Raw genomic sequence first — 25,013 nt, forward strand, 5'->3', positions numbered from 1 at the left:
CATTATTTACACATTACAGTATTTACACTTCCACTTGCACTGTTTTACTCACCAGAAAGATTGTAGTCACTGTCCATCATTTTCATTGATAAATTAGCCAGTTCCCATTTCACAGCAATCACTTAACTCTTTACCTCTTTCCACATGAGGTTTAGTAGGGTGTAGAGGTCACAGGGTCCTTTGCATGGGGCTAAAAAGCGGCGGAATTGGACAGGCGCGAATCCGATGTGGTTTCACCTTGAAAGACGACAGTAAACTGAATACAGTGTGCTGGCCTAGGGGGAGTGCAATGCTGCAAATGTCAGCGTGGTAACAGCTGCTAATATATACGCTATGAAATACTTGGCAGGAAATCTAGACAATACATAATAAATTAGGTAGTTCCAGGTGAATGTAAATATCACTTAGGCTTCTCCCTTCCTTTCTTATGTATATTTTTATTACGAGAATAGATTATACGGCATATTTCAAGGGGAAATAAACAGCGAAAATGAGCAAACGAGTGCACGTGAGGTGTTGTCAGGTGATAATTCGCCAATTCCAGGTGTATGGCACTATCACTTAACTTATATCTTTTTTGTATATATTATTTGGTATAAGAAATCAGTGGAAATCAGTGGAAAATTCCAGGGAAGATTTACTTAGCGCAGCACGGCCAGGCAGGCGAGAGAAGAGGGTAATGGAGGGGAGGTAGGGAGGAGAGTCAAGAACGGGGAGAAATGGCTAAATTGTCAACAATGGATGGGAGTACAGATAAGATTAGGAGTGCTGACTAGTGTTGGACATTGGCAGTACTGAAAGATGATACAAGCCACCACTTGAAAGCCAGGGCGAATTCAAAATAACACAGAATCACAAAAGTGACACCCCGCAGTATGATCCCTTGCTCCCAAGCATCACGAAAGTGACGCCCCGTGGTTTTTTTTTTTTTTTTTTTTTTATGTGTCCGACTCTGGGCATAGGCTTCACAGCCTAAAAGAGGTGAAAAGTTTTATGTAAACAGTAAAGCGTGTGTAAGAGTGGAAAATACTGTGAGTGATTGGTTTCTCGTGAGAGAGGGACTGCGGCAGGGATGTGTGATGTCGCCTTGGTTGTTTAATATTTATATGGATGGTGTTGTAAGAGAGGTGAATGCAAGAGTTTTAGGTGGAGGTCTGAGTCTGGTGAATGCGATAGCAGAGAGTGGAATATGAAGCAGCTGCTGTATGCAGATGATACTGCACTGCTGGCTGATTCAGAGGAGAGATTGAGACAGTTTGTAGAGGAGTTTTGAAGAGTGTGTGAAAGGAGGAAATTGAAAGTAAATGAGAATACGAGTAAAGTGACGAAGTGTACAATATCGGTAGAAGGCAGGAGGATGAATATAGTTTTGAATGGCAAGTTGCTTGAGGAGGTAGAGTGTCTTAAGTATTTAGGGTCACATGTTGCTCTGGATGGAAGAATAGATCCAGAAGCGAAGTTTAGAATGAATGAAGTAGGAAAGGTGCTGGGAGGAATGAAAAAATTGTTTAGATGTCATTTGCTAAGAATGGATGTAAAGAGAAGGCTGTATGAGGGTGTTGTGGTACTGAATGAAGCACGAAAGGTGCTGGGAGGAATGAAAAAGGTGTTTAGATGTCGTTTGCTTAGAATGAATGTAAAAAGAAGGCTGTATGAGGGTGTTGTGGCACTGACTGTGTTATATGGGGCTGAAACATGGAATATGGGTGTAGCAGAGAGGAAAAGTCTGAATGTAATGGAGATGAGGTGTCTGAGGAGTATTTGTGGAGTGACACATATGGATCATGTAAGAAATGATGAAGTGCAAAGGAGAACTGGAGTTGTTTGGGAGATGGCTGACCGAGTCGAGCAGAGGATGTTGAGATGGTTTGGACATATGGAGAGAAAGGATAATGAGCGATTGGTGTAAAAGATAACTAGATCTGATGTGACAGGTGTAAGGCTGAAAGGGAGACCACGAATAGGATGGATAGACAGTGTGAAGAGAGTGTTGGATGCGAGAGGGATGTCTGTTGAGCAAGGAAGAGTGGCTGTGCATGACAGAAATAAATGAAAAGAAACTGTGAATAAATAAATGATGACACAGCTCTGAGGGGATATTCTCCCACATCTGGTCTGATCAGCTGATCAGGTCAGGTGCGGGTTAGGGGATGGGTCTATTATCAGGTGGCAGGGGTAAACCAGATCTGCTGTCGGGCCCTGCTGCGGATGTCACTGATTGCACTGCGCAGTTGACCCTCATGTGGTGTGGTGTAGTAAGGATCTGTCCCTTCTCCCCTTTGGGGTGAAGATGTGAATGAATGTGTTTGAGTGGATGAGTAAATTGGGAGTGTGTCGTCATGTCTCGGATACCTTCCTTTCCTTTGGGGAAGCAGCCTTAGCCTAGGTATAAAAATAGATAGATGATTTTCCAGAACTCTGACCACGTGGTTCCAAACTAACTTAGCTACAATACTCAAACACCCAGAAAGTGCTTCTCCATGCAGTGAAAAATCCATACGCACAAGAAAAGTATTTCTTCCTGAGGAAAAGTAAAAATATTGGACAAAGTTGCACATCGTGTGGGAGCTTAATACAAATGAGAGCAGCACTTGGATAAAAAGAAAAAATCAGCTGGGTGTGTTTACGATGTGGATATGCTCTTTGTTGGTGAAAGGTAAAAACTGCGGAGATTAACAATGAAGGAGCAGGAGTTTTCACATTTAGCACAATTGACTGTGTAAAGGGTTTTTTGACCGATTTTTGCTATGAGATGACAAACTTGGGGTTACAAAATTAGGTTCTTGCATTAGGTGATGAGTTTTATATGTTAGCATGAGAAGTAAGGTAAGATAATTAAGTGGGTTCAATTCTTGTGAATAAATGTCAAAAAAATTTATACTACTTGCGTGACCCTTTACCATGTAAGTTGTATCCAATCACTCCATGCTAATGATCACATTGTATTATTTCCTTTATTTTTGATGACTATTAATAATTTTAGAAATAATATAGTTTCACTTTGTGCAAAGACTTAATGTGTCAAAATTTTATCTATCTATATATTCCAAGACGCCTCAATCCCGTTCAGGGTGGTCACAAACGAATCGCTTCCACGTCGCCCTGTCCCCCGCCATTTCACTGCCCTGCTCCCAACTCACACCCCCCTCTCTCATATACCTCTCCACCCTATCCCTCCATCTCATCCTCGGCCTCCCCCTCCCTCTCCACCCCTCCACCTCACTCACATACACTCTCTTCGTCAGTCTTTCACCCTCCATCCTCTCCACATGGCCAAACCACTTCAGTGTATTCTTCCTAACGTCTTCCTATCACATCCACATCCACACCACAATGCTCCTTTATATCCTCAATTGTCAGCCTCTCTCTCTCCATGTGACTCCACAGGCTCCTCTTAAATAACTCATTTCCACTGCTCTCACTCTTGACTTGTGCCCTTCCAACAATGTCCAAGCTTCACTCCCATATGTTAGAGTTGGTATCACAATACTGTCATGTAGTAACTTTTTCACTTCCATGCTCACTTCCTTGTTTCTTATCATTGCTTTCAAAGAACCAGCAACCTTTCTTCCCTGCTGTAACCTTTCAAGCACTTCACCCTCCAAACCTCCATCCTTACTCATCACACTACCCAAGTACTTAAACGTACTCACATTTTCCAATTCCTCACCATCCAACCTCACTGTACATTCACTGACTTCACCTCTCTCAAAGACCATCGCTTTACTCTTTCCTACATTCACCTTTAGATTCTGTTTCTTACACACTCTCCCAAACTCATCCACCAAGCCTTGCAGCTCCCCTTCGTCTTCATTCAACAACACGGTATCATCTGCAAACAACAGTACAGGGAGTTTTCAAACGCTACCCTCTCTCACCAGGGCCACTCCAACATCCACTACCCTACCTTGTACCTCTTTTATTACCCCATCCATGTACAGATTGAACAACCATGGAGACATGACACATCCTTGTTTCAAAATTAATTCTATGAAATACATGTGATGCTGGGCAACAATTTTTCATAGGTTCATAAGGTTGGTGAGGTTTTTGCCCAGTTGGGATTGGGGACTTTTCAAAAATAAGCTTAGTGGCAATCCTAAGGGGTCAAAATTATGGGGGGTACTGGGGACAAAACCTCTCGGTTAGGTTGGGTTAGGTTTGAATGCACTGACATGTCCAGTAGGCAAGCTTGTATGTAAACACACTGCCGTGGGTGTCTATGGCAGACATACAGATAATAACTAATTTTTATGTACAGCAGACCCTAGCTGTAACAGACTAATTGGGGGAAAAGGTCCATTAAGACTTACAGTCTATCCGAGAATTGCCCCGAAGTGGGACTTCATGCACATGTTTGAAAATAAATGAATACAACAGCATATTCTAGTACTGTACCAAAAATGTAAACTATACCCATTTTACACTAACGTGGCCCATTATTTCACCCTTTTGCAGCTTATTTCACATCACTGTCATAGCACTTCCTCATGACTTGTACAGTATGACTACAGTCTGTTATTACAACTCAGCAATAACGAAGAGGAGAAGGCAATTTCAGTTTTTTTTTTTTTTTTTTTTTTCAAGGAAGATGAAATGAAAGATTAGATGCCCACAAATTTCTCCCTCCAATAAAGTACGACAAAGGGAGATCCAAATTCAAGGTCAGTTCACTTCCCGATTCATTGACACAATGTATTTAAAAGACTGGAGGTCATAGGTAGCTGGAAATACAGACAAAAGAAGACAATTCCAGGACTGGGAGAAATGGTTAACTATTGCATCAGAGAGTGAAAATGGCAGGAAACACTGCACTCTATTAGCTGGACATAGTTTGTTATAGCCAATGAAAGTTCAGTAGGCTTTGTGGCATCTGTTAAATTTGATACCCACTATACCAGGGTTTGTTAGAGAAAGGGTCTACTTACATTTTTAGGAAAAATATGGGGTTCCCTGAACCTAAACCCTATATGTAAATACTGTAATCTTCCCAACAGCCAATGTAATACAGCCAAAGGCATGTCCGGAAAGTGGTTTTGCCTAGATACTGGGCCCCTGCCTCCTGGACTGGTACTTATGGAACCTAACCCATCCTAACTTTGAAAGTCACCTAAGTAACTCCCTACTGGAGATGCATAGCACCTATTTAAGACCCTGTTCACACCAATAATGGACATAAAGCATGAAATAAATGAAAAGGAACCAGAGAATGAGGAATTAGAAGTTAGTATGGAAAATATTTAGCAGTGTACAGGGTACGAGTACTTACGGCACATCTGTGGCAGCCTCCTCTAAGGCTCTGGCAGTGGTGAAAACGCTCTAGAAGCACGTACAATAATCCAGTGCTGTGCTGCACTTAATTCTTCCCACTATGAGTTATAATTGTTTAACACTGCACAATCTGTTCTCAATTGCACCACGCCAGTTTCAACTGCCAGTTTCAACTGCAAGTTTGCACTCCACACTTAATCCTTTGCACTCTAAATTCTAATTTCTTAACACTGCACAACACTGTAAATTCCCATGTGGTCTAGTGGTGAGGTATTGCAGTTTATTCACTGTTTATTAAAAAAAATGAGCACGTGTGGCATAAACCGCGATGAGGATCTACTCATGATGGTAGTTAGGCGGTAACTGGGGAGGGGGGAGGAACAGCAGGGGGCTGGGGGCCGTGCGTAAACACAGCTGTTCAGAGCCATGCGCCAATTTCAAATTACGGGTGGGAAAAAAATTTGGATTTTTTCAGAAATTTTTCGTTTCTTGGCCATTTTTGGGTTCCGAAGGTCCAGGCCCAAAATGTCCCGGTAGTGGGGTGTCCAGTTAGTGAGCGTCTGGATAATAAAGGGATTACTGTACATGTTACGTTTTAGAACACACTTGACTCAGCACAAGATTCTGCATGATCTATCTTTTGTTGTATGGGGACTGTAATATACAGGATTTGTTCCAAGGTGACCACTGAACTTGGTCACTATTGGGTGTTTGTGTCAGTGAAGTGTAAGGTAGGTGTATTGCTGACTTGTTCTTAGACTTTGCTGGGAGGGTGACCCTTGGCTAAAGCTGTATCCACACTGAATCCAGGTTATAAATGACTCAATATATGGTACCATAAATCGTTATGCAATGGATTTTTCAAATGCATCCTTGTTGCAAAACATTGGGCATGCTGTATTAACCATCTACGGTGCTGAGTGTTGACCACAAAACCAACAATTAACAATGAATGCTTGGTGGTCTAGTAGGTTATGGCACTCCAACTGGATATGGTCCATAAGGGTTCAATTCCTTGGGGTAGAAGAGAAGAGAGAAACCTGTACTTTACACAGGAAAAATCATCCAATATATTACCAATATGCCGGGTTCAATTCCTGGCATATTTGTAATACACTGGATGGATCCTTCGGGTAGCTTGAGCTTTTCACTCCCATAGTGCTGCTTAGAGATGGGTGACTAGCTCCCTTGACTTAAATGTCTATGATGATTACTCTAGTCACAGGGCCCTACATTCTTGAAGGGGCAACACAGAAATGGATGATAGCTGGACAGATGAATGGTTGGGAAAACTATGGAAAACTAAAGAAAAATATCATACAGTTAAATACAGGTATACTACTTACAGGACTAAGCACATATTCCCTAGCACGTCGATCTTCTGTGCGAAACAACTCTTCACCTGTAGATTCCCAGCGGCCTTAAAAAAAAAATTTAAAAATAAATTTATCACCCATTATCGATATAAATGCAAATTTATGGTTAATTTGAGAACTGCAGTATACATTCAGATGATACAAGGATACTGTCTCATGTATCTTAGGAGATCAGGTGAAAACTAAATTTGCTGTACTTTGCTCTAGTGAAACTTTGCAGCTAATGACTTGAAGGAGCTCATGTGGATGCATTTGGAGCTTTTGCCAGCTGCTTCCAGACTATCTAGTCATCTCATACCTACAAAATTATTTTTTGATGCAACAGGGGGGGGGGGGAATCAGCTTGCTAAAAAAATGTGCGACTTTATCTGTAGCTGCTATACCACAGCACACATTAACCTAAAAACTGACACATATTTCATTACATTCTCCATGAAACACTATAACCAGAAGTCAATCACAGACACTTTAGCAAAAGTCTGTCTTTTCTTATAAACCAGGGGAATGGTGGTTGCAATTCTCATGTTAAATATGCAAATTTTCCCATCAACCTTAAGACTCATACACGTGTTCAGTTTTAACTGTCAATCTGACTGCACAAAGTGGTTCAGTATGTGGTTTATGCAAGTAGGTGCTCGGAATCAGTCAGTTTAAAAGTGAGGATGCATGACATGCATCCAAACACTCAAACCAGCATGTGCAAACCATTTTGTGCAGTTGGACTGACAGTTTTTTCTACAGAATTTTTTTTTGTGTGTGAGAAATTTGGTCACACTGTGTCAGTGAAGCCCATTTGGGAATTTCATGTGTGTGGGACAAATACAGGCAGCTGAGAGATTGGTGCATTTAGTGACATGTACACTCTCATGACAGCCCTGAAAAGCCACCAGCAGGGAGCATAAGGCAGTAATTTCTCTGTGGGGTATGACACCATAGCTAACTGACTGGCAGAGTTTGTAACCCAAAAGGCTAGTGTGTGTTACTTTCCAGTCTGAAATCTTTTTCTTTCTTTTCAACACCTGCTGTTGCTGGATGTTTTAGTTCAAACTGCTGGAGTCAGATGTGCCCTTCATGAACTCATTCACTACATGAGGTTTCCCATGAGTTCCATTACACTGTGTGAGGATTATAAAAATGAATATGACATCCTCTGACTGAAGGAGTTAATAATTCAGAACAGTAAAACACAGTAAACTCCCGATTATCAGGCACTGCATTACCTGGTATACGATATTATCCAGCGTAGCCATGGGCTGAATTAAAATGGTATCCAGCAGTAAGCATAAAATCTTTTACATTTTCCGACATGAAGAACCTTTTCTTCTGGCTACAAGTACAGTAGTGCACCAACTTTCGCTACAGCAGGATTCGCGGAATCCACTTTCGCGGCATGCACCAAATATTCCCTAACTTCCACTTTCGCTTGAAAAAAATCGATTTTCGCGCACAAATTTTGGGTTTGAGACAATATTTTGAACTTCGAATTTCCTGCACCGCCCGCCCGCAACCCACCGCCATCTTGAATGATGTCATGTCAACACTCTGTCCACCCAATCCCGCCATTGTGTACGAGCGTGCTACCTCCATTGTGTTGGATTCTCACGGTTCAATGGCCTCTACTATACCTGGTAGTGTGGGGAAAGGGCCTGGTGGTGTGGGGGGAGAGCCTGGTGGTGTGGGGGGAGGGCCGGGAGGCAGTGGTGGTGATAAAAAGTGGCCGGGACATTCAAAGTCGGGAGGAAAGGCCAAAGCTAAAAGAGAGTATCGTGTTGGAGTGAAGAAACGGCAGTATAATAATGAAATGAAAAGGAAGATAGTTGTTTGTATCTCACAATGCAATGTACAATAGTGATTTGATGTACTGTATTGCAAGTGAAAATGAAAATCTGATGTTACTTTAGGATAACCGGGAACCAATTAGCCTTTTTGCCATAAAGACAATGCCCCAACTTTCGCTAATTCCACTTTCGCGCATTATTTTTGGACCCAATTAGGCGCGAAAATTGGTGCCCCACTGTACATTATTATCCAACATGAGACAGTTGTTGTCACCAAACATCCGGCTATAATCACAAATATATAAATTAAATACACAAAAATAATAGGGTTATACTGTACTGCAATATGAAAATGGTAATGTTGAGGGAGGGAGGGTTGCTGGTTGGTTGGCCTCATAGCTCAACAGGGTGGGTAGTGAGGGGAGATGCAGTGGCAGGGAGTAAATGAGGTTTCACTGGCTATGGCAGGGGAGGGAGAATTCAAAAACAGAATTTTCATGGCTGGCAGCAGGTACATGGATGTTCCCTCACTCTCCATTGTATTCCTCCATCTCTATGATGCCGTTATACAAAAAAACCTACATTGCACTCTCTTCCAAAGCATTATTATTGTTCGGCATTCTCCTCTTGGGTAAGCATAGTCCGGATCAAAAGAAAGTATCCAGGCCTTGTCGATGCCATGTCCAGGAAGCCAAGAATAGTCTGGTGTTTGGACACAGCTTCAAACCCCCCTTCCCTCCTCCTTCCTCCCATTATCAACCACCACCAACTCACTCCTTTGCTTCACTGTTCGAAATGTGCACGCACACACACACACACACACACACACACACACACACACACACACACAGAAATGTATGATAAAATAAGGAAAGAAAGACTGGTCATTACAAGCCTGACTCAATCCTATATATTTTTTTTTTAATAACGGAACAGAGGAAGGAAACACAAGTGAATAAGAAAAAAAATAATAATCCATACACCAGATTACTGGCATCCCTCATTCATAAAAAAATTCATAAAAGTTGGACTTGAATGGCTGTAGGTTGAGGTTTGGGAGGAAACAACCCTGGGGAAGCAAGTTCCACCGAGATGCAGTTCGGGGAATAAAAGAATTCTGATAGGCAGAAGTTCTGCAATATTGCTGTGTGACATTCCAGTCATGAATGCCACCAGATGCCCATGTAGCATGAGGGAAGGTATGGAGAGGTGGCACAAGTGATGTAACTTCGTCCGAACATTTGCCATAAAAGTATCAATAAATTAATGCAAGGGAGGAAACATTCCTTCTTACTTGTAGGGGAGGTACTTTATTTGTAACAGCAGGGTTAATAATAATTCCAACAGCTTTGTTCTGAATTCTGTCTAGTTGTTTTAGTGGAACCTCTCCACATCCATTCCACAAGGGTGAGCAATAATCTAGCCGAAAGCACACAAGCCTCTTAAAAATTATAGCTGACTGCTCATCAACGAAGAAGTTAGGGACTCTGTTCAATAATTCAAGTTTCTTTGAGGCGGTTTGAGCAAGTGATCTGACATGAAATGTCCAGCTGAGGGCACTGTTAGGTGAAACCGAGAATTTCAATACTTTTGGAGATGGAAAGATTAGTAGCATTGATGGTATTATACGTATCTGGCAATACCTGTCTATTAGTAAATTGTATATATTTGGTTTTACTGCCATCAAATTAGATAAGATAATAAGTATTCATTTATGGAGATGGCTGCACTGAGTTCTGAGTTAGAGAGATTAAACTTTGTAAATGGGTGTTTGAGTGTGAACGAACTGTGAAGTGTTGTGTCATCTGCATATGTTTGATGGGATAGTGGGTGACAGATAAAAGATTAATATGAACTAGGAATAGGGTTGGTGCTAGAACTGATCCATAAGGCACACCAGCATTAACTGAGTCGCAATTGGACTATACATCATCTACGTTTATTCTTATTTTTCAGTCACTGAGATATGAGGAAAGCAGAGGAACAAAAGACGTTAGTCCATAACAAGGGAGTCTGGATAGCAGGGAACTGTGCCACACACTGTCAAAAGCTTTAAAAATATCAAATACCACCCACTCCGTCTTGGAGAGTGTCAATGCAATTAGAGTAATGTAATTCAGTATGTAAAAATATGTGTCACAGGTGAGCTGTGTTCTACCCTAAGCTAAATAAAACTGCCAGCCAGTGACAGGAACAAAATACACCCACCACATATTGACTTAGAATCTACACACAGAATTGCTATGGGAGAATTGTCTGTCTTTGCTTTGTGTTTCCACCTCTACCAAGTGAATTTTGTGGGCAAGAAGTAACTGGTAACTCCTCAGATGCTGGCGGGAGGTGGTGAAACACTCAGCACATCAGTGCTTGCTCAGAAGTGAAAGTGGGAGTATATGTTCCTGTCGCTCAGAGCTTGCACCTCCCTCTTTTTTCGTATGCATTAGTGTTTGCCCTGTTATTTTCCTAGAGTCGAGTTATCATGCCTGGAAAGTACTGCTCAAGGGATGAGAGAGGCCATATCATTGCAGGGAGGCAGGATAATGTCCCTATCAACATGATTTGTGAATGTACTGGATGCGCCAAGTCGACCGTCATGAAAATTCTTACAGCAGCATGCCGCCTGCCACCTGATGTTGTACCAGAGCACAAGCATGGCGATGGAAAGAAGAGGACGACTTCCAGAGGAACAGATACACTTCTGAAGAGGGAAGCAAGCAAGAGTCCTCGACTGACACCAGCAGAATTGAAGAGAATCAATCTCCAGCTGTTACATCTCAATTCGAACTATCCAACACCGCTTGCAGAAGGAGCCGGGTTTGCCAAGTCGCACTGCAGCCAAGAAACCGCTTCTCACTAACCGCAAGAAGAAGCAGCACATTCAGTTTGTCAAGAAGTATGCACACTGGATATTGCATGAGTGGAGAAAAGTTATGTTTTCCGATGAAAGCACATTTCAAGTGTTCCAGGTGCGTTCTGCCAAGGTTCGTCGCCCTGCCTACCGTAGTCAATATGACCCTGCTTACACAGTGCCGACTGTTGAGCACCCACAATCAGTAATGGTATGGGGGTGTTTCACAGGTGAAATGGGAAGGGGAGGCCTCTACTTTCTTCCTAAGAACTTGATGATGAATGGTGACAGGTACATTCAAATATTGAAAGATCATCTGTTAAACTTTTTTGCTATTCATGGGTGTGACTTTTTCATGCACGATTCAGCTCCAAGTCACAAGTCAAGAAAGGTGACAAAATGGCTTCAGGATAATCAGATTGAGGTCCTTGACTGGCCTGGCAACAGTCCGGATCTAAATTCTATAGAAAACCGCTGGGCAAAGATGAAGAAAATCATGGCAGAGAAGAATACACCCAATCTGGACAACCTTAAGACTGAACTGACAAATGTTTGGTACAAAGAAATGTCCTTAGACTGCTTCAGAGATCTAAGTGATTCCATGCCAAAATGCATCCAACTAGTCCTGAAAAACAAGGGAAACATGATTTCATATTAATGGATGACATTTCATGAACAAACATTGTGATATACTATGATTTCTGTGTTTTTTAATACCTTGTGGGGGGAGGTCCTAAGTCAATTGGCGGTAGCTGTGTATATATATATATATCTATATATATATATATATATATATATATATATCTATATATATATATATATATATATATATATATATATATATCTATATCTATATATATATGTAATCCCTCCAATATCTGGATGCCCATTTTCCGGACATTTTCGTCCCGGGATCCAATATTCCCAAAATGGGCCAAAAACTGCAAAAAATTCGAAAAAAATCCGACTTTTTCCCGCCCGTAATTTGAAGTTGGCACACGCGGCGCAGGCCAACTGTGTTCTGGTGCATTGTTCTGCCGACGTCCGCTAGAGCGCCCCTGCATCCTCCCCACTTACCGCCCGTCTCTTGTTGTGTGTGCACGCTTGTCGTCATGGCCGCCCACGTGCTTGCTTTTGTGGTGGTGCCTTACCTGCTGCAGGCTCTTCTGCTGCTCTCGTGCCTCTCCTTCGTGTGTGTAGTGATGGCCCCGATGACTGAGAAGAGGAAGAGAGTCGTTTTGACTCTGGAGAAGAAGAGGAGATACTGGACAAGGTGGATGCGGCATGGTCTACCTCACGTATCCTCCGTGAATTCAACCTGGCCCGGTCTATTTTGTTGTTATCAAGAGATCCCGCGACAAACTCATGCAGTACACGGCTGACTTCTCGTCGAAAAGCAAATGCAACGTGGAGAGGAAGGTGATGTATACTCCCAAGTATGCAGAAGTCGACCACTCTATGTTGATTTGGTATCAACAGCAACGTGCTGCTGGTGTGATGGTGCATGGCACGGAGCTGAGGGCTGCTGCTGAGAAGTTCGCAAGGCTTCACGACGCCCTAGACTTCAAGGCATCCAAAGGTTGGCTCTTCGCATTCAAGTTAAGACATGGCTTTACCAACCGTAAGTCTCATGGCGAAGCTTTGGACGCCAACGAGGATGGAGTAGAGGAGTTTCGGCAGATGGTGAAGCACTTGATCGACAGGGAGGGCCTAACTCTCGGTCAAGTCTACAATGCTGACGAAACTGGCTTACTCTATTGCTCTTTGCCTACAAACACTCTAGCCGAGGAGACGGAGAAGTGTGTACCTGGCCGCAAGCTCTGCAAGCAACGGATATCTGCTTTGTGTTGTGCCAATGCTAACGGCATGCACCGGCTTAAGCCCGTTACTGTTGGCCGTGCAAAGCAGCCTCGGTGCCTTCGTGGGGTGATGGATGTCCTTCCTGTCGTCTGGTATCATTCCTTGAAGGCATGGTTCACAGCCCTGATCTTCAAAGACTAGTTCCACCACCATTTCGTCAAGGAAGTCATCCATTACCAGACGAAGAAACTGGGAATCCCACACTACCAGGTAAAGGCCCTCCTTCTCCTCGACAATGCACCTGCCCACCCGTGCGACAAAGAGTTGGTGACTGAGAATGGGCGCATTAGGAGCATGTTTCAGCCACCTATTACGACTGCTCTCATCCAACCAATGGACCAAGGAGTGATCGTGGCAACGAAGAGGTTGTACCGAAGGAAGTTCCTGGATGAGGCGATGGTTGTTTTTGAGGACGAGGACGAGTGCAGAGAGGGACGGGACATGCGAGGCCAGCGGACTTTGGAAAACATTCGCCGCTACAACATCAAGTCTGACATCTACAACTGGGCCAGTGCATGGAAGGAAATCCCTGTCAAGACTAGAAAATGGTTGGTCTCGTCTGCTTCTCGGAACGGATGTGGAGCACGATTTCCTAGGTTTTGACATGGATGACTTCCATGCACGTCTACGTGTGCATGGCAAACGATGTTGATGTGGACGAAGTGCGTGAGTGGTTGGATGACGACGAGGGCGATCCTGGGTATCAGACCATGTCTGATATCGAGATCGCATCTTCAGCTGCAGGTGTCAGTACCCAGCTTGAAGATTCCGACGAGGACGGCGACAATGATGCGGACTCCTCTCAGCGTGACACTACGTCAGCCATCCCCAAGCTGAGCGCACTCCGGGAACACCTAGAGTTCGTTCTTGACTACCTGGAATACCCGGACTGCAACAGGGAGATGGGGCCCTTGGGACTTGTGAAGGAAGTGCGTGCTTTCAGGCAGCGCATCATTAATCGTCAAAATCGTCGTTCCTTGCATCAATCAACCACTGACAGCTTTTTCAGGCCCGTGACCCCTGCTGTGCCCAGCCCTGGCTCCACTCCATTTCCTCCCCAAGACAGGGCCTCATCCTCCAAGCCACAGCCCAACACATCAGGCACGGTGGAGTCACCACTCAACGTGTGTTTGCGCCTCTCTTCAGAGTCGTCTGCAATGGGTACACCATCACCACGACCCAGCGACGCACCCTAGGTCTCCTGCATGTGCTACTCTCAGACTCTGACAGTGATTAGACGCCAAGAACTTCTCCACTAGATCACACGGGAATTTACAGTGTTGTGCAGTGAAAAAAAAAAGTGCATAGTGTTAAGGAATTTGAGTTCTGTGTGAAAAGACAAAGATTTAATGGACTGTAAATGTAACATACATTAACTTGAGTGTGTTTTGTTTAGAAAATGGTTTTATGAGTGGAAAGACTTAAAGTGCAGAGTGCAACACTTATTTCATTCAAGTACAATGGAGCGCAAGTAAGACAAGAGTGCGCAGTGTTAAGAGAATGGAATTCTGAGTGCAAATGACTAAGTTCTGTGCAAGACTTCACGAACAGTGTACTGCAAGTACTTCAGGAACTCCTCCTTACTGTCAGTGTCTAAGAGGAGGCGGGTATATTCATCGAGATGGCCAGGGACTTGCTGTTTGTACCCAGAATGTTTCATATTGTACTGTACTGTATTTTCCATACTTACCTCTAACACCTCATTTTATGTCCCTTATTGGTGTGAATAGTGTCTTAGGTGCTATGCATGTGCAGTAGGGAGGTGTTTTTCTGAGTTAGGCTACGTTAGGGTCCATAACTACCAGTCCAGGAGCCAGGGACTTGTTGTAAGTACCCAGAATGTTTAATATTGTATAAACCTACCTCTAAAACCTCATTTTATGGTTCTTTTGCATTTATTTCAGTCTTTTATGTCCCTTATTGGTGTGATTTGGGTCTTAAATAGGTGCTAAGCATGTCCAGAGGGAGTTGTATAGATATTTTTCTGAGTTAGGGTCCATAAGTACAAGTCCAGGAGGCTGGGGCCCAATATCCGGAAAGGATCACTATCCGGACATGCTGTTGACTCTATTACATCGGATATTGGAGAGATCACTGTATAAATATATATATATATATATATATATATACATATATACACCATCGTACATACTCTTCACAGCATTCAACAACTTCCCCTCTACTCCATATATGCTTCCGGGTGGATAGACACGGATTGTGGAAAGTGTTAAGAATATATGGAGTAGATGGGAAGTTGTTGAATGCTGTGAAGAGTATGTACGATGGTGCGAAGGCTGCAGTGCGTGTGGATGGTGAACTAAGTGAATTTTTCTCTTTGAAAGTTGGGTTGAAACAGGGATGTGTCATGTCTCCATGGTTATTCAATCTGTACATGGATGGGGAAATAAAAGAGGTACAAGGTAGGGAAGTGGATGTTGGAGTGGCCCTGGTGAGAAAGGGTAGTGTTTGGAAACTCCCTGTACTGTTGTTTGCAGATGATACTGTGTTGTTGAGTGAAGGCGAAGGGGAGCTGCAAGGCTTGGTGGATGAGTTTAGGAGTGAGTGTAAGAAACGGAATCTAAAGGTGAATGTAGGGAAGAGTAAAGTGATGGTCTTTGAGAGAGGTGAAGTCAGTGAATGTACAGCGAGGTTGGATGGTGAGGAATTGGAAAATGTGAGTACGTTTAAGTACTTGGGTAGTGTGATGAGTAAGGATGGAGGTTTGGAGGGTGAAGTGCTTGAAAGGGTACAGCAGGGAAGAAAGGTTGCTGGTTCTTTGAAAGCAGTGATAAGAAACAGAGAAGTGAGCATGGAAGTGAAAAAGTTACTACATGACAGTATTGTGATACCAACTCTAACGTATGGAAGTGAAGCTTGGACGTTGTTGGAAGGACACAAGTCAAGAGTGAGAGCAGTGGAAATGAGTTATTTATGAGGAGCCTGTGGAGTCACATGGAGAGACAGGCTGACGAATGAGGATATAAAGGAGTGTTGTGGAGTGGATGTGGATGTGATAGGAAGCGTTATGAGGAACACACAGAGGTGGTTTGGCCATGTGGAGAGGATGGAGGGTGAAAGACTGACGAAGAGAGTGTATGTGAGTGAGGTGGAGGGGGGAAGAGGGAGGGGGAGGCCGAGGATGAGATGGAGGGATGGGGTGGAGAGGTATATGAGAGAGAGGGGTGTGAGTTGGGAGTAGGGCAGTGAAATGGCGGGGACAGGGCGACTTGGAGGCGATTTGTTTGTGGCCACCCCAAACAGGATTGAGGCGTCTGGCAATAGATAGATAGATAGATAGACATATATATATATATATATATATATACTGTATATATATATATATATGTATTTTACTTTCATACATAAATAATGGTGGTAGGTGGTGGGAGCCATCATCCACTCCCTTGATGTACTAGTGCATACTTTTTCCTTCACATTTACCATATCATTCTTTTACCGTGTCTGCACTCCTCTATTCATATTTCTCCCAACTTTCCTGTCACTTTTTATCACTCTTCTTTCTCTCTCAGGTGGGGTCACACTGAGTAACAAGCCTGATAGTTTCCTGTAAGCCAGGAAACCATTTACTATGCTGGGTGGTGACTGCACAGCCAACTCATATTTGTTCCCTACATGTTAACAAGTGGGTTGGCACAGGGGTAGTGCCCCTCCCTATAAATCACTAATGCAAAGACAAACAGCAACCCCTTATGGGATTATGGTGTCTGGCTATAGATAGATAGATGGATGTATAAATAAAGTATAGTCTTTGACTTAATATTTGCTTATGCTTACCACACGAAACTGATGATTATAGAGTGGGGAGTGAGTGTTGGTTAAAGGTTTAATGCAATTCTAAGAGTAAATATGGACTTATGTAAAAATTTGACCGATATACTAACTGTGGGAACCAATTAATTACATAAGTTGAGAAGTACTTGTATGTGTGATAACCAAGGGAACACTGCACATGGAATAGTCACAGATGTTACTGCGACCTTAATGAGAGTTGGGTTTGGAAACTGCCTGTACAATACCGTATTGTTGTTTGCTGATAATACTGTTCTGTTTGGAGAAGAAGCAGAAGCTGGAAAGTTTGGTGAGAGAAATGTAATCTGAAAGCAAATGCAGCAGAGTAGCTTAAAGTTACAGTCTTTTGGATGAAATAAGTCACAAAGTACATTGTGAGGGTGAATGGTCAGGCAATGGGAGACTGTGAGTGTCTTCAAATATTTACATACTGTACTGTACTTTTTTTTTTTTTTTTTTTTTTTTAATGCAAGGAAGAAGAAACCAAAGGTCAGAAGCCTGACAGATTGTATCCTCCAGGAAAAAATAAAAATAAAATAATAGACAGCCAATTCAAGATCCACTCATTTTGAGATGCCTGGACACACTGCATTTAAAAGACTGGAGGTTACAGACAGAGGAAGCAAAAATGCATAAGTTTAGAGAATGAAGTACAAGAAAGAATATTGCAGGGAAGGAAGGTTGTAGGCTCATTGAGAGAAGTGATTAGGAACAGGGAACTGAGCACGGAAATAAAGAAGCCAATGCATGACAACATTGTGATCCCCACTCCAGCATATGGAAGTGAAGCCTGGACTCTGCTGGAAGGACAGTGACCAAATGTTAAAGGAGGGGTGGAAATTAGTGTTTTGGAAGGATCATCTGAACTTACATAAAGAGACAGACACAAATGAGAGAGTGAAAAAGCACTGCAGTGTGGATGTGGATAAGCTGTAAAACATTAGATTCATCTTGAAATGTGGAGAGAATGGAGAATGAGAAACTGAAAGGAAGTGTGTGTGTGTGTGTCAGTGAGATGGAGGGGGAGAGAGGGGAGAGGAGACCAAGGATGAGATGATGGCAAGGAGTGGAGAGGTATAAGTGTGAGGGGATGCAAGCTTGACAGACCCTGACTAACTGCCAGAGGACAGGTTGACAATAAAGTACTTAAGGCCACCCCTTCTGGGAATAAGAAGTCTGGCTATAAATAGTAACATTTAGCAAAAAATCAGCTAGAAGTGTGTATTTACCTAGTTGTATTTATCTGGCTGTGATATATGGGAAATGAGCTACGCTCGTGGGGTTCCGTTTCTTTTTCTCTATCTATCTATATCTATAGCCAGACGCCTCAATCCCGTTCGGGGTGGCCACAAACAAATCGCCTCCACATCATCCTGACCCCCGCCATTTCACTGCCCTGCTCCCAACTCACACCCCCTTCTCTCATATACCTCTCCACTCCATCCCTCCATCTCATCCTCGGCCTCCTCCTCCCTCTCCCCCCCTCCACCCCACTCACATACACTCTCCTCATCAGTCTCTCACCCTCCATCCTCTCCACATGGCCAAACCACCACAGTGTGTTCCTCCTAATGGTTCCTATCACATCCATATTCACACCACAACACTCCTTTATATCCTCATTTGTCAGCGTCTCTCTCCATGTGACTCCACAGGCTCCCTCTTAAATAACTCATTTCCACTGCTCTCACTCTTGACTTGTGTCCTTCCAACAACGTCAAGCTTCACTTCCAAATGTCAGAGTTGGCATCACAATACTGTCATGCAGCAACTTTTTCACTTCCATGCTCACTTCCGTTTCTCATCACTGCCTTCAAGGAACCAGCAACCTTTCTTCCTTGTTGCACCCTTTCAAGCACTTCACCCTCCAAACTTCCATCCTTACTCATCACACTCCCCAAGTACTTAAACGTACTCACATTTTCCATTTCCTCACCATCCAACCTCAATGTACATTCACTGACTTCACTTCTCTCAAAGACCATCATTTTACTCTTCCCTACATTCACCTTTAAATTCCGTTTCTTACACACTCTCCCAAACTCATCCACCAAGCCTTGCAGCTTCCCTTCGTCTTCACTTAGCAACACAGTATCATCTGTAAACAACAGCACAGGGAGTTTCCAAACACTACCCTCTCTCAATAGGGCCACTCCAACATCCACTGCCCTACCTTGTATCTCTTTTATTACCCTATCCATGTACAGATTGAACAACCATGGGGACATGACACATCCCTGTTTCAACCCAACTTTCAAAGAGAAAAAAAATCACTCAGTTCATCATCCACACGCACTGCAGCCTTAGCACCATCATACATACTCTTCACGGCATTCAACAACTTCCCATCCACTCCATATATTCTTAATACTTTCCACAATCCTTGTCTATCCACCCTGTCATATGCTTTCTCACTTTTTGATTGATTCATTACCCATTATGAAACTCAGTGATGGCCTCTTGGCACTCTTACCATCCATCATCCATTCATATTCCAATCCTACGTTGACCCATGAGAAGCGTACGAGCCCGGGGCTAGGCAGTTGGTCCTGACATTTATGATGAGAGTGACCAACCTCACTCATCCCTGAGTGGCATTACATGAGCAATAAACCCCAACCACCCCTTGGATATAAACCTTCAATGGCTCAATCCGATTGGAGCACAATAATTACCCACTAAACCACCAGGTGCCAAAATTTGGTTATATGGTTACCACCCAGCATAGTAAATAGTTTGCTGGTGTACAGGAAACCATTTGACTTATCACTCAGTGTAGAGTCATCCATAGGCAGAAGGACGAGGAAAGAATAAAGGAATCAAAGACAGAAGAGGGAGTATAAAGTCACCCGTAGGCAGAAGGACGAGGAGAGAATGACGAAAAGAAAGATAGAAAAAGATGGAAGGAAAGAAGGATGGAGGAGAGGACTGGGCAGACACCCGAGAGCAGCACTACACTGAGTGAGTGGATGGTGAGTGCCCCCACCTACCCCATTTCCAATATTTTACATTTTTTTGCATTAAATTTAATTTTTTCCCACATCTGGCTCCAATCTTGGATCTTATTCAGGTCTTCCTGCAGCATTTTACAATTTTCTTCAAATTCTACTCTCCTCAAGATTTTTGCATCATCAGCAAACAGACTTGCATAACTGTTCACTCCATCTACCATATCATTTACGTAAATTAGGAACATTACTGGCACTAACACCGAGTCCTGTGGGATTCCACTTGTTACTTCCCTCCATCCGGACATCTTGTCCTTTTTTACTGTCCTCATTTATCTGTCTCTCAAGAAGTCTCTCATCCACTCCAGGACGTTTCCCTTCAGTCCTCCTATGTGCTCCAATTTCCACAATAGTAGTTTGTGGGGTACCTTGTCAAAAGCTTTCTCCAAATCTAGATACACACAATCCACCCAGCTGTCTCTCTCCTGCAGCACATAAATCGCTCTTGAGTAAAAGCTCAGCAAGTTGGAAACACATGACCTTCCACTTCTGAATCCAAACTGGCTCTCAGCCATTACGTTCATCTCCTCCAGATATTTTATCCATCTGTCTTTCAGGATTCTCTCGTACAATTTTGCAACTTAGCTCTAATTTATAAGAGCCATGTGCACACTCAGCTTTAATATTGCTCACCCTTGTGGAATGGATGTGGAGAGGTTACACTAAAGCAACTAGACAAAATTCAGAACAAAGCTGTTAGAATTATTAACAACCCTGCAATTACAAATAAACTACCTCCCCTACAAGTAAGAAGGAATGTTGCCTCCCTTGCATTATTTTACAGATATTTTTATGGCAAATTCTCAAATGAAGTTGCGTCCATTGTGCCACCTCTCTGTGCCTTCCCTCATGCTACACGTGCATCTCTCTGGAACTTGCTTCCCCAGAGTTGTTTCCCTCCAAACTTCAACTCAAAGCTGTTCAAGCCTAACTGTTACAGATATTTCATTAACAGTGGACACCAGTAATCTGGTGTACGGATTATTTTTTTTTTCATTTGTTTTTCTTTCCTCTGTTCTGTTATTTAAAAAAAAAAAAAAAAAAAAAAAAACTATGCTGGTCAGGGACACTGGTTTATAATTCAGGGGTTCTCCCTTGTTTCCTCCCTTATAAATTGGTACCACACTGGCCCACATCCGTTCCCGAGGCACTTTCCCTTCTTCCAGAGAACAGACAATTACATAATTAATCATATCTGCCAGTTGTTCTCTGCATTCTTTCAGTACCCAGGTAGAGATTCCATCCAGTCCTGGGGCTTTCCTTACATACTGAGTTTCCAGTAATTTATAGACTTCCTGCACTTCCACTTTTATGTCTTTTATCACTACATTTTTAGTCACACTCTCCCCCTCTACAAAATTCCTTTCTTTAGTGAAAATTGATTGGAAACATTTGTTCATTATTTCAGCTTGCATTGCCACATCTTTGTAGACCTCTCCTTCTACTTTCAGTTGGGTGATTCCTTCCTCTTGTTTCAATTTGCCATTAACAAATCTATAAAACAATTTGGGTTCTTCCTTACATTTGTCAATTATATCTTTTCAAAGTTCCTTTCTTCCTCTCTGCATATTCTTGTATACTCATTTCTAGTTTTTATATTCTTCCTTTGATTTATTATTATCCCTCTTTCTCCATTTGTTCCATGCCATGTCCCTTTCTTTTTCTGCTATCATGCACCTTCTGTTAAACCAATCCTTCTTCCTGTTTTCTTTCCCACTTACTCTTAGAACATGATTCTCCATTCCCGAATTATAGAAGTCTACAAAGATAGCCCACTTCCTCTGTGTCTCTCTTGTTTCTCTGTATTTTCTCCAATCTGCATTTTCAAAAAATTTCCTCAATCCTATAAAGTTTGCTTTCCCACAGTTGTATCTTCCCTCCCTATAAAGCTCATCTCTTGGCACCACGTTCCCTTTTATCATGTGGAACTCAATGACCACATGATCACTTTTTCCTACAGGACACTGATATTTTAAATTTTCAACTACATCAGGTTCTTTAGTTAGTAGTAAATCTAATCTTGCTTGTGTGTCATCTCCTCTGAATTAAGTCTCTTCTTTGACCCATTGGGTCATAATATTATTAATTGCAATATTTAACAATACAGTGCCCTTGGAATCTTCATTGCTTCCCGAGTCCCATTCCTCCCAGTTCACCTCTTTACAGTTAAAATCCCCCATCATAGTTATGTTACTGCTTTTCTCAATCATTTTCTCAAGATAGCTACCCATGTCTGACAACATCTGATATTCATTGTCCTTCGATGCCCTTGTCTTAGGGGGAACGTATACCACAGCAATGTCTCTCTTGCCATTCTCTCTTCTGTTTTCATATTTATCGTTTCAGCCTTACCCTCTCCCAGTTCCACATTTTCCACACTGATGTTGTTATTCATTGCTCTCATCACTCCTCCTCCCATTTTCTCTTTTCTGTCTCTTCTCCACAGTTTGTATTTGCCATCTCCCATATGGATGTCAATATCCTCTCTTAACTTGGTCTCTATAAGGCACATAATATCTGGTTCATGTACCCTCAAGTAATCAGTGATTTCTAACCTTGCCAATATTAAACCATCAACATTAGTATATGCCACTTTCCAACTTTTATCGCTGTTCTTTATTCCCTCATCTCTCCCTCTCTCCATTGGTACCACCTCCTCAATTTCTGATCCATAACTCTCCGACAGAACACTGTCTTCTCTTCCTCCGTTCTCTTCGTTTTTTGCCTTTGCTTCCTTTAACAGCTCCTTTACCTTAGCTCTTTCTTCATCATTTGTGTCTCTCCTTATCCAAACATTCATGAGCTCTTCCTTTTCTGATAATTTCCATGTTGTTGATAATTTCATTTACTATTACCTGAGACTTAAACTTTACTTTAAGTGGCCTCTCCCCTCCTTTCTCGTACTTTTCTAGCCTAAACACTATTTCAATCTGTTCTTAAGCTTCATTGTTACTCTCCATAACTACTGATACTATCTCTTTTGCCTTATTCAGTTCTTCTCTTTCCCTTTCTGATCTTGATATCATCCATTTTTCTTTTAGTCTTGAAATTATCACGCATTTTGTCTTGTCTGCTACATCCCTGACTAAAGATTCTCTACTTTTTTAGTACCCTAACCACTTCCTTTTCCACCTTTTCCCTGCTTTGTTGTTCTATAATCTCCTTCAAATTTATATTTCCTTCCTCCTGGATTTTCTTCCACCCCTTGTGTTGCTCCTTGATTTCCTTAATATGTTCATCACGCATCCTTGACTTTGATTCATGCTCATCTAGTTTACTTTTCATCCTGTCCCTTTCTTCTTCCAACCTCTTATTTTCCCTCTTAAGCTGTTTTATTTCATTTAAGACAAATTCATTACTCAATTTTAATTCTGTAACTTGCCTTTCTTGGTCAGCAATGCATGTACAAACGTTATCCAACTTGTTTTGAAGTATCTTAATCTCTTTATCCTGTTCTAAGGTCCGTTCCTGTAACTCTTTAATTATTGACCATCTATCTATCTATCTATTGCCAGACGCCTCAATCCCATTTGGGGTGGCCACAAACAAATCGCCTCCAAGTCGCCCTGTCCCCCGCCATTTCACTGCCCTGCTCCCAACTCACACCCCCCTCTCTCATATACCTCTCCACCCCATCCCTCCATCTCATCCTCGGCCTCCCCCTCCCTCTTCCCCCCTCCACCTCACTCACATACACTCTCTTCGTCAGTCTTTCACCCTCCATCCTCTCCACATGGCCAAACCACCTCAGTGTGTTCCTCATAACGCTTCCTATCACATCCACATCCACACCACAACGCTCCTTTATATCCTCATTCGTCAGCCTGTCTCTCCATGTGACTCCACAGGCTCCTCTTAAATAACTCATTTCCACTGCTCTCACTCTTGACTTGTGTCCTTCCAACAATGTCCAAGCTTCACTTCCGTACGTTAGAGTTGGTATCACAATACTGTCATGTAGTAACTTTTTCACTTCCATACTCACTTCCCTGTTTCTTATCACTGCTTTCAAAGAACCAGCAACCTTTCTTCCCTGCTGTACCCTTTCAAGCACTTCACCCTCCAAACCTCCATCCTTACTCATCACACTACCCAAGTACTTAAACGTACTCACATTTTCCAATTCCTCACCATCCAACCTCGCTGTACATTCACTAACTTCACCTCTCTCAAAGACCATCACTTTACTCTTCCCTACATTCACCTTTAGATTCCGTTTCTTACACACTCTCTCAAACTCATCCACCAAGCCTTGCAGCTCCCCTTCGTCTTCACTCAATAACACAGTATCATCTGCAAACAACAGTACAGGGAGTTTCCAAACAATATCCTCTCTCACCAGGGCCACTCCAACATCCACTACCCTACCTTGTACCTCTTTTATTACCCCATCCATGTACAGATTGAACAACCATGGAGACATGACACATCCCTGTTTCAACCCAACTTTCAAAGAGAAAAATTCACTTAGTTCACCATCCACACGCACTGCAGCCTTCGCACCATCGTACATACTCTTCACAGCATTCAACAACTTCCCATCTACTCCATATATTCTTAACACTTTCCACAATCCTTGTCTATCCACCCTGTCATATGCTTTCTCCAAATCCATGAAAGCCGCATACAACTTCTTTCCCTTCTCTAGAAACTTTTCCACCTACTTTAATTCCTGGACATTCCTCTCTGCCATTTTCTCCACTCCTGCAACTCTTGTTTGATTCAGTTTAACACTTCTTTCACCCTTATCCTTGTCAGTAAAGCCCTCAAACTTGCCGCCATCAAGTGTAAACAAAGAGCTACCTCCTTCTGCCATGTTGCAACCAATGAAAACTTTACACTTTCACTGTATTTTGTACTCTTCTTGGACCAAAATCTGCTCTTTTTTCACTACTATCAGATGGAACCACTATTCACATATTCATTTACATAATCACAAAAGCCTGGGTTCCTTTTTGCTGCTGGTTCGGCGATTAATTTCCCATGATCCACAAAGAGCTCCATCTCTGTTGGCGACCTGTGTGTGTGTGTGTGTATGTAATAATAATTCCCATATTATTTA

General features: G+C 42.6%; 1 protein-coding gene across 1 annotated transcript in view; it reads right to left on the reverse strand.

The window, feature by feature from the left end:
- Positions 1-25,013, reverse strand: part of ProRS-m (prolyl-tRNA synthetase 2-like protein, mitochondrial) — a 147,087-nt gene that overhangs the window by 95,201 nt on the left and 26,873 nt on the right. Inside the window, exon 4 of the mRNA XM_080283504.1 lies at positions 6,618-6,691. Coding sequence (XP_080139630.1) covers positions 6,618-6,691 — 74 coding nt within the window. The remainder of the gene's footprint in view (positions 1-6,617; positions 6,692-25,013) is intronic.

Source organism: Coenobita brevimanus, chromosome 97, assembly GCF_032717465.1.
Source record: "Coenobita brevimanus isolate Jiangsu-jjx chromosome 97, ASM3271746v2, whole genome shotgun sequence".
NCBI lineage: Eukaryota > Metazoa > Arthropoda > Malacostraca > Decapoda > Coenobitidae > Coenobita > Coenobita brevimanus.